The sequence below is a fragment of the Pan troglodytes genome, chromosome 19, assembly GCF_028858775.2.
Source record: "Pan troglodytes isolate AG18354 chromosome 19, NHGRI_mPanTro3-v2.0_pri, whole genome shotgun sequence".
NCBI classification, from domain to species: domain Eukaryota; kingdom Metazoa; phylum Chordata; class Mammalia; order Primates; family Hominidae; genus Pan; species Pan troglodytes.
Genome location: NC_072417.2, coordinates 21,946,411 through 21,957,500, shown reverse-complemented (window position 1 = coordinate 21,957,500; position 11,090 = coordinate 21,946,411). Strand labels below are relative to the sequence as shown.

The window sequence follows — 11,090 nt, the reverse complement described above, 5'->3', positions numbered from 1 at the left end:
GGGTCATGATGGACAAGCTGATGGTGGTACCACCAACAGCAGTAGAGAAACCAGGAATGGCCCAGGATGGGGGAGCACAGAATTTGGTTTTTACTTGTCAGGTTTTGGGTGTGGCTTGGGCATTCAGTGGAGTTGTCCCTTGGGCGACAGGAAGGCTCTGTTGAACTCCGAGAAAGGCACTCCACCTGGGGTGGGAGTAATTTAGAGTCAGTTTCAGGATGGGGCTGGTTCTGTGCATGAAGCAGAATGAGAAGATGAAAAAAAGGCAAGTGGAGTTCCACTGTGAGATCAGACACCTCACGCCCTTTGTTAAAACACTGTCCCTGGACACCTGGCCCTGGCTGCGCCCATCCCACAAAGAACAGCTAATCCTGAACAAGCTTCCAGCATGAACATAGCTCCTTGGTCCTGGAGCTTTTGCAAAAGCCTGCAAACTGCCGCAAGAAGGCTTTGGACAAATGGTGAGGCAGCATCACGCAGAATTCTGGGTTTTGTTATTTTTCAGCAGCCTTGACTGCCAGGGCACAGGGACATCTATATGGGCATGATGGTCCCCCTTTCCCCAATCTGTCCCCAGCTTGAGCCCTACAGTCCTTATCATTTGCATTGGTCTCCTTGTTAAATCCCTTGGAAGTAGTGAAGGAGGAAGAAGCCCCATTTGCATGTCTTATCTGGAAGGCATAACAAGTTAACTCATCAACACCTTTTAATTCATTAGGGTGCACTAGTTTATAGGTAACCAACTTTCATCTACTTTTCAGCTCTCTTGGGCAGGTATCCAGCCATATTTCAACTCTTAGCATCCACTTAGACACTCTTTGTTCTGGCATTTAACGTGTAGTTTCTTGTCTTCTGTCACTTATTTAAAACGTTGTTAGTAAAGTGACACCTTCTGCCAAGTCAAACCTGTCACACCCGACATCAAAACAGCTCCTTGTAAGCTTTCAGTAGCAAGAATTAATTTGATGAGGATTATGAACACCTTAAGTATTACTTGCTTTCTTGGAAAGTATATTCTTTGGGTAAGCAAATTATCTTGAAATGCTTTCCTTTCAGAGCAATTTCAAAAAGGTTGGCAATTTAGATTTTGCATTTTTATATACAGTATATATAGTGCATATATATATACACACACATATGTTTTGGCATAGAACTTCTGATCATGTTTTATGTGAAAGCTTTGAATAGTTTTAGCAAACATATTTTAGGCAACTCAAACACTAACTTGGTGAACTTGTCCTCACTTTACACATTAAATTTAGTTTTCTCTTCAGAAAATAAGAGTGGTAAAACCTACTTCTTTCCTGGACTTTATTTCATTTTTGTTTTTTGAGACAGGGTCTTGCTCTGTTGCCCAGGTTGGAGTGCAGTGGTACAATCACAGCTCACTGCAGCCTCAAACTCCTGGGCTCAGATGATTCTCCCACCTCAGCCCCGCAAGTAGCTGGGACTACAGGAATGCGCCACCACACCTGGCTAATTTTTGTGATTTTTTTTTAGAGACAGGATTTCACCATGTTGCCCAGGCTCGTCTCAAACTCCTGGGCTCAAGCAATCCACCTGCCTCAGCCTTCCGAAGTGCTGGGATTATGGGCATTAGCTACCGTACCTGGTCTCCTGGAGTTAATTTTAAACGAACTTGTTATTTTGGAACAGTTTTAGATTTACAGAAAACTTGTGAAGTTAGTACAGACAGTATACCCCACATCCAGTTCCCTTGTTGTGAACATCTTACAGGATCATGGTACATTTGTTGCAGCATAATACATATTTTAAACTGACTCTAAGCCAGGCTGCCCTGCCTCTAAATAGAATGTCATTTTTCACTGGCACAATCCATATGAGGCACATGTTGTGATTCTAACTTGGATTCCACCCAAGAGAGTTTAATAACTGAAGTTCCAAGGGGGCTTGGTGGAAAGAGTGACAAGGGGGAAATATGGTCCATGTGGGGCTGCAGCCATGGCCCTGCTCTGGCAGCCCACGGTCTGAGCATGAGGCTCCTTTGTCATCTGTGAAGCGGACGTCATTCACCCTCACGGGCTGTTGTGAGCATCACCTGCTGCCAACAGTAGAGTGCTACAAAAATGTCCCAATTAGCATTCTGAGGTAGATCCCTTATAAGTAGAGTGGCATTTACTATCACCCAAATCAGGACACTTGAAAGAGAAAGCAGCACTATTTTTTTTTTTGAGAAGGAGTTGACTGGGCACGGTGGCTCATGCCTGCAATCCCAGCACTTTGGGAGGCTCAGGTGGGCGGATTACCTGAGGTCAGGAGTCCCAGACGAGCCTGGCCAACAGGGTGAAACCCCGTCTCTTCTAAAAATACAAAAACTGGCCGGGCGTGGTGGTAGGCGCCTGTAATCCTAGCTACTTGGGAGGCTGAGGCAGGAGAATCGCTTGCACCCGGGAGGCGCAGGTTGCGGTGAGCCGAGATGGCGCCACTACACTCCAGCCTGGGCGACAGAGCAAAACTCCTTTTTTTTTAGGACGGAGTCTCGCTTTGTCACCCAGGCTGGAGTGCAGTGGCATGATCTTGGCTCACTGCAACCTCTGCTTCCCAGATTCAAGTGATTCTCCTGCCTCAGCCTCCCAAGTAGCTGGGACTACAGGCGCCCACCACCACACCTGGTTAATTTTTGTATTTTTAGTAGAGACGAGGTTTCACCATGTTGGCCAGGCTGGTCTCGAACTCCTGACCTCGTGATCTGCCCACCTTAGCCTCCCAAAGTGCTGGGATTACAGGTGTGAGCCACCGCGCCCGGCTGAAGCAGCACTATTAATCATGATGCAGAACAGATGCGCTGGGATAGGCTGGGACACCCACACCCCAGTCCCAGGCACCTGGTGAGAGAACTCTTCATCTCTCTTTGTCAGGAAAAGAGGCAAAATCTGGCCCCCAATCCCAGTTTCCCCCAGCAGCACCAACTGCCAGGGGGGCAGCTGGGAGAAAGTGGTTTCAACAGGCTAACCTTCGGGGTTGAGGTCTTGGGGGCTACCACCCCTCACTTCACACATCCTGAGCATCAGGGTGGGGCAGGGACAGGGTAGGCAGCGTTGCAGGATGGAGAGGAGGGAGGGACGAGAAACAGCAGAGAAAGAAAAAGATGGAGTGGGGAGAGAAGGAGAGGGAAAGCGGGAGTAGGGGAAGTGGGAGAGGAGGTGGAAAAATTCAGTGGAGGGGGACACAGTGAGGAAGGGACTGAGAAGGATTTATTTATTATTATTATTATTTGACATGGGGGTCTCTGTCGCCCAGGCTGGAGTGTAGTGGTGGGATCTTGGCTCACGGCAACCTCCGCCTCCTGGGCTCAAGTGATCCTCCTGCCTCTGCCTCTTGAGTAGCTGGGACTACAGGTGCATGCCACTATGCCCGGATAATTTTTAAAATTATTATCTGTAGAGACGAGGTCTCACTATGTTGCCCAGGCTGGTCTGGAACTCCTGGGCTCAAGCGATCCTCCTGCCGCAGCCTCCCAAAGTGCTGGGATTACAGGCGTGAGCCACCGCGCCCGGCCTCTAAGAAGGATTCAAAGGAGAAAACAGGGGGTGGGGGGAGGGGGGAGAGAGAGCATTAGGAGATATACCTAATGTAAATGACAAGTTGATGGGTGCAGCACACCAACATGGCACATGTATACATATGTAACAAACCTGCACGTTGTGCACATGTACCCTAGAACTTAAAGTATAATAAAACAAAACAAAACAAAACAAAAAAAACAAAGGAGAAAACAGATCTCCTGGCTTGGAGCCTCTCAGGTGCCCTCCCTGGGGAGCTGAATCTGGCAGCACTGGCTGGAGCAGTCAGAAAGCACATTTCCATCTTGCCATCACCACGTGATGGCTGACCTCAGGCAGGGAGGCTGGGCCGAGCTGCATTCCCCGGTCCCTCTCACCTCCTCACCCAGAGCTTCTGGAACACCTCTGAGCAGCCCCCACTCCCCCAATACGCCCATGTCTTCCTTCACCTACCCCCAACCCACCTGCACCCACTTTCCTAATTCCCAAATTCCTCATAATCCAATATCTTCGCTGATTCAACAGATAGAAATCTGAAACGTGCCTCCCAACCAGTCCTGGAACCTCTCCAAGCTGGGATGGCCACTCCCTGTGCGAGAAAGCTGGTGGTCCCAGCTTCCCACACTCAGGGGACCTCCCAGAGACCCCACCCACTCCAGCAATCTTCCTGAATAGACATATCCAGCAGAGGTCACTTCCCACCTCGGAATTCCACGGCTTCCATGCACTACCCATACCCTGGGCTGCAAGGTGTTTTCTTATTTTTAGCATTAAAAGAGAAAAGTAGAGTGTTTGCCATTTTGCCTCCTTAGAAATGGGTATGGAGGCAGGGACTGAGTCCATCCTGCCCTCGGGCTGCACTGTGGGCTGTTGCTGTGAGCACTCACTGCCAGCCACACCCATGGAAAGAAGGGCTCCTTGTAGCACAACCCAGCACGGAGACAGCCTGGACCAAACTTGAGACAACCTCAGACAACTTGGTCCAACCCTTGGACCAACCTGGCACTCCAGCAGTGGGTGAAGGGCCAGCATGGGAAGGCAGAGGGAGGGCTGTGTGCTCTGTGGGGTCCCCAACCATGTGGTCTGACAGTGAAATGAAACACATTTCATTTGGAAAGAGAGAGGAAGAGGCGAAGTCAATTTGGCCAAAAGATGGTATTATAGAATGTTTAGAAGTCGATGTTGTTTATTAATGTGGCTACAGTAAGAATCCCAGGGCTAACCAACTCTTGCTAAAGAGAGGCCACTCAGGCCTGATCTAAGTAAGAGATAAAAAGCAATGTTTAAAGTCACATATTTTACATGCTAATCAATACCACCGATTTATAAGCTAACAGGTGTGGCTAATGCCTCAAAAAGTACCCTGTATTTGAGAGATTGTTAAGGCCCTAAAATCTCTGTCCCTACATTCACTCATGTGGGTAACTCAAGGTAAATTTCTTTCTTTCTTTTTTCTTTTCTTTTTTTTTTTGACAGGGTCTTGCTCTGTTGCTCAGGCTGGAGTGCAGTTTTATAATCACAGCTTACTGCAACCTTGAACTCCTGGGCTCAAGTGATTCTTCTGCCTCAGCATCCTGAGTAGCTAGGACTATAGACGTGCACCACAACACCTGGCTAATTTTTAAATTATTTTAGAGATGGGGTCTTGCTATGTTGCCCAGGCCGGTCTCAAATTCCTGGCCTCAAGGGATCCTCCTGCCTGGGCCTTCCAAAGTGCTGGGATTACAGGCGTGAGCCACCGTGTCTGGCCATTATCTCACTGCTTGAGTTATCTTGGCTCACTCAAATTAATGAGGCTTTAATTTACTGACAGTCTAAGACAATAATGTATTTAAAATTTCTTTGCAATTCTGGATGCAAACTGTTCCCGCCACCCCTTGGCTTGCAGTGATCTGGGCCTGCTGTGCATGGCTGTCCACTAACCTTTCAGGCCAGCGTCCGTGTCACCCTCTTGGTCTTGGTGCATGGTGTAGCCCCCCTGATCTTTCCTGTCCCCCAACCCGTACGTCCCAGCGTGATCTTCCATCACTTCGAACTCCTGGCGGGGCTCAGCCATCCTGGTTCAAAGCTCACCTGGGGAAAGAAGAGGAGAGGATAAGTTCTGAGGAGTGTTGGGGGGCAGAGTGGGGGTGAAGAGAGAGAGGAGCCTCTCCTCCCAGTTCATGGCAGGCAGATCTCAGCCTCCCTGCTACCCTAACAGTTGGCCGCCCATCCTCATCCCGTGCTCCATATTCCTGCCCAAGCGTTATTTACGTCTATCTGCTTGCTTAATTTACCAACACCGCAGCAGTTCATATTCAACACCACCAGGTGACGGCCAGGCATGGTGGCTCACGCCTGTGATCCCAGCACTTTGGGAGGCCGAGGTGGGTGGATCACCTGAGGTCAGGGGATCGAGACCAGCCTGGCCAACATGGTAAAACCCCATCTCTACTAAAAATACAATAATCAGCCAGGCATGTGGCAGGTGCCTGTAATCCCAGCTACTGGGGAGGCTGAGGCAGGAGAATCAATTGAACCTGGCAGATGGAGGTTGCAGTGAGCTGAGATTACACCACTGCACTCCAGCCTGGGTGACAGGGTGAAACTCTGTCTCAAAACAACAACAACAAAAAACAAAACAAATAAACCCACCAGGTGAGGCAGGTGAGGTGGGCCTGACTTGTTATTCCCAGCTCTCTTTCCACTTCATTAAAAAAATCAATGCTGCTGCCTAGCAGTTTGCTCTTTCTCTTTAACGGTGAGGGCACGACTGAACAGGAGAGGGACAGCATCAGCAGAGCCTGTCTGGTAAGGAAGGTGAGGCACGGAGAAGTGAAGAGATGGTTCAATCAGATGTCAACTGGCAGCAAAACCAACTCTTGACTCATCGGGGGTGTCCTGACTCCTCCAGCTCCGAGTTTGCTGGCTTCCTGGAGTCAGGCTGTGGCCCCCATTCACCACACCGGCACCCACCAGGTCCCCCACGTGTGCGTTCCAACGGTGGCTCTCCTGGTGGGCTGAGAAGCACCCCACAGGGCCCAGTAGGGGCATGAGGCTTGGGATCTGAAGAGCAACACACACCCTTCTTCCCCAAAAGCCCCAGCAGGGAGATGCCACTTCAGCTCAACAGAGCTGGACAGAAACCACCATTTACTCACACTTTGTCCTCATCTTTATTGTGAATTATTATTATTTTAAAAATAATTCATAACTTTGAATTTATGAACTTTTTTTTTTTTTTTGAGATAGAGTCTCGCTTTGTTGCCCAGGCTGGAGTGCAGTGTCGCGATCTCTGCTCCCTGCAGCCCAGGTGAGCCAGCCAATTCAGGTTGCCCCATCCAACCTGCAGCTAAAGCTTTGTGAACACTAAGAAGTTCAATGAGCACAGTGGTTTTGTTCTTTGGATTTGATCTATTCCTTTCAATGACCAAGTTTCTTCTCTTGGAACATGGTGGACAGAGGTGTGAAAGTAAAAGTAAAAATCGGATGTGCTGGCTTTTCTTACACATTTGCATATTTTCATCTTCGTAGCTCATGGCTATAGGAGGCCTGAATTTTTTTTTTTTTTTTTTTGGCCTCTGTGAATAATCCAGGATAAATGCTTTGTGGGTTTTCTTTGGGGGAGTGGGGACGGGGGGTCTCACTATGTTGCCCAGGCTGGTCTCAAACTCCTGGGCTAAAGTGATCCTCCCATATCCGCCTCTCAAAGTGTTGGGATTACAGGCATAAGCTGCCACCATGCCTGGCTCTATTCATATTTTGAGTAAAACAGTACTTGCTATTTCTTGATGAGAAAAGTAATACAATCTTATTATAGAAAATGTATTTATACAAAGCAAGATCGGAAGAGAAAATCATCCCTCTGCCCAGAAACGATTACTGTTGACATCCTGCCATACCAGACTTTGACAATCATGGATTCAGCTTTTGGAATTTGGGTCCATCATAAGTGATGTGAAATTCCAGGACAGGCGGCACATGCCATCTGGCTGAGGAATAAATTTGAACCCCTCTTCCTCTATGGGGGCTGTACGGGAGTGAGGCACTTAGTAGGGAGTGAGCCCAATCCTCCTGGCTGCCCTGTCCCATCCTAAAACGGCTCTGCTGTTCTCAGTCCTCCAGGGCACACGGTGACTCTGATGAAGAGGCAAAAATGCCACTGCTTCGTGAAAAATGGCCTTGAAGCAAAAGAGAACATTCTGATCACATTTGAAAAGGCAGATACTTTGTGGCACCAGGGCTTGACTTCTAATGAATGTATAACAGAAAAGATCAGGCACTTGTGCAAACGTGTCTGTTTTCATGAATCCGCGGATTTACAAAGGTTTGGGAATGTATGTCAAGGATCTGTGATATTTCCTTCTAGCCTTTTATTCTATGCATTAAAAATATAGTTGCAATTATGCTACTTGCTTTTTTCACATAAGATTATAGCATGAGCATTTGTTGGTCACTAAAAGCCTTTGTAAACATCAGGGGCAGTAACTACCAAATGTTCCTTTCCACATATGTACCATATTTTCCTAACCATCCCCTAATAGTTAGCACTGAAATGGCCTCAGATGTTCCAATATTACAAATAAAGTTGCATTAAATATCTTTTTGAAAAACTTTGTCCATAATTTTTTTTTTTTAGATGGAGTTTCACTCTTCTCACCCAGGCTGGAGTGCAGTGGTGCAATCTTGGCTCACTGAAACCTCCGCCTCCTTGCTTCAAGCGATTCTCCTGCCTCAGCCTCCCGAGTAGCTGGGATTACAGGCCCCAGCCACCATGCCTGGGTAATTTTTGCATTTTTAGTAGAGACAGGGTTTCACCAGACCTCAGGTGATCTGCCTGCCTCGGCCTCCCAAAGTTTAGGGATTACAGGCATGAGCCACCATGCCCGGCTGACTTTGTCCATAGAATTTTGAGAAGCATCACCAACTGCTTTTCAAACAAGATCGGGCTTGTTGAGGGTGTTGCGGCTGTAGACACCAATTGCTTCTCAGATGTGGTGCAAGTGGGTATGAAGTGTGAGTCTTGTCAACACTGAGTTAATCATACACCTAAATAAATGCCAAAAAATTTTTGTGCTTATAGATGAAAGATAATGTTTTACTAATATAAACTATGAACTTGGGTGATAATGATATGTTAATGAGGATTCATTGGTTGTAACAAGTGTACCACTCTGGTGTAGGACGTTGGCAGTGGGGGAGGCTGTACATGGAGGGCAGGGAACATACGGGAAGTCTCTGTACCTTCCACTCAGTTTCACTGTGAACCTAAAAGTGCTCTAAAAAACAGTCTATTAATGTTTTTTAAAATGATATCCTAGTGTTGTTTAAATATGTGATGTTTTAATTTTTTCTGGGACAGAGTCTCGCTCTGTCGCCCAGGCTGGACTGGAATGGTACGATCTCAGCTTACTGCAACCTCTGCCTCCCGTGTTCAAGCAATTCTCCTGTCTCAGCCTCCCGAGTAGCTGGGATCACAGGCATGTGCCACCACGCCTGGCGAATTTTTGTATTTTTTGTAGAGACGGGATTTCACCATGTTGGCCAAGCTGGTCTAGAATTCCTGATCTCAAGTGATCTGCCTGCCTCAGCCTCCCAGAGTGCTGGGACTAAAGGTGTGAGCCACTGCGCCTGGCCTGATGTTTTAATTACTAGTGAGATCAGCATTTTTCTCCTCTTTTTTTTTTTTTTTTTTTTCTTTTAAGTCAGGGTCTCACTCTGTTGCTCCAGCTGGAGTGCAGTGGTGTGATCTTGGCTCACTGCAGACTCTACCTCCCGGGCTCAAGTGATCCACCCACCTCAGCCTCCTGAGTAGCTGGGACTACAGGCGTGTGCCATCACACCCGGCTAATATTTATGACTTTTGTAGAGGCAGGGTTTCACCATGTTGCTCAGGCTGGTGTTGGAACTCCTGGGATCAAGTGATCCGCCTGCTTCAGCCTTCCAAAGTGCTGGGATTACAGGCATGAGCCGCCGCGCCGACCCACTGTCATTCTTTTTGCTTGTCTGTTCAGGTCTCAGTGCTTATTCTAATGACTTGTGTGGGCTCTTAATTTATGAATAACATTAACCCTTGATCATATTTGTGGCAACTATCTTCTCCAGTTGGTTGCCTTTTATTTTGGTTTCTGATGGTTTTTGATGGGCAGGGTTTAAGTTTTATATAGTCAAATCTGTTTTCCTTTGTGATTTATTCCATTGCTCTATGGTATAGAAAGATCATCCATTTTCTTCTACATTTTTAGTGGTCTAATTTTTTATATTTATTAATTCATCTGGAATATTTTTAGGTTTAAGATGCAGTGAGGTTGAAAAGTTTCTCCCCAAATATAACAGCTAAAGTCAGTGGACCCAGGCCTATTTGTAGAGCAATCTGCCCTCTTCCCCAGGTGAATGCACCATGCACTCTGTCCTGCTTATCTGTCAATTTTGCTAGAGCCTCCTGATTTAGCTTTGGATCTCAAGTCTTATTTTCTAGGTGGGCTTAGATATCATTTTCTTTTTCAAAATTATTTGACCTTCTTGTAAGTTTGTCTTCCAGATGTACTTTAGAAATTTTTTTTTTCCTGCAAATTCTCAAAGTTCCATTGGGATTTCGGCTGGAATTGTATTATAGGCCAAAACTTTAAAAATTGCTCCCTTCATGATATTTAGTTTTCCCACCCAAGAGCACAGTATGTTTTTCCATTTTTTTCTGGTTTCTGAATCTCTCAGTTGGGGGCGGAATGTAGTCCCACACCCTTCTTGCCACGGCCACGTCTCCCTGGGCTTTATGTCGCTTTTGTGAATGGGCCTCTCCCCATCAACACGTGGATGATTAATTAACCAGGGCTCTGGGGCTCACAGCAGAGATGTGGCTGGGGCACCAATCATGGCTGGGGTGCCAGTGCTGGGGCTGCCACAGTGGCAGTGGTTCCATCAGAGGTTTCCAGGGAATGAACAGGAGAGCCATTTCCCAAGCCTCTTTTGATCAGACAGATGTGATTCCCTCAGTGGGAAACCTCTCTCCATGAACTTGTGAAAAGAAGCTGCTAGAGTTCGCCAACAGACATGTGAAAAAATGCTCATGATCACTGGCCATCAGAGAAATGCAAATCAAAACCACCATGAGATACCATCTCACACTAGTTAGAATGGCGATCATTAAAAAGTCAGGAAACAACAGCTGCTGGAGAGGATGTGGAGAAATAGGAACACTTTTACACTGTTGGTGGGACTGTAAACTAGTTCAACCATTGTGGAAGACAGTGTGGCGATTCCTCAGGGATCTAGAACTAGAAATACCATTTGACCCAGCCATCCCATTACTGGGTATATAACCAAAGGAATATAAATCATGCTGTTACAAAGACACATGCACACGTATGTTTATTGCAGCACTATTCACAATAGCAAAGACTTGGAACCAACCCAAATGTCCAACAATGATAGACTGGATTAAGAAAATTTGGCACATATACACCATGGAATACTATGTAGCCATAAAAAATGATGAGTTCATGTCCTTTGTAGGGACATGGATGAAGCTGGAAACCATCATTCTCAGCAAACTATCGCAAGGACAAAAAAACCAAACACAGCATGTTC

General features: G+C 46.8%; 1 protein-coding gene across 13 annotated transcripts in view; it reads right to left on the bottom strand.

The window, feature by feature from the left end:
• Positions 1–11,090, bottom strand: part of MAPT (microtubule associated protein tau) — a 129,889-nt gene that overhangs the window by 56,629 nt on the left and 62,170 nt on the right. For all 13 annotated transcript variants that reach the window (XM_009431917.4, XM_009431906.5, XM_009431908.5 and 10 more), the window contains exon 2: positions 5,448–5,597. In XM_009431917.4, the coding sequence (XP_009430192.1) occupies positions 5,448–5,580 (133 nt within the window). In that variant the 5' untranslated portion in view covers positions 5,581–5,597. The remainder of the gene's footprint in view (positions 1–5,447; positions 5,598–11,090) is intronic.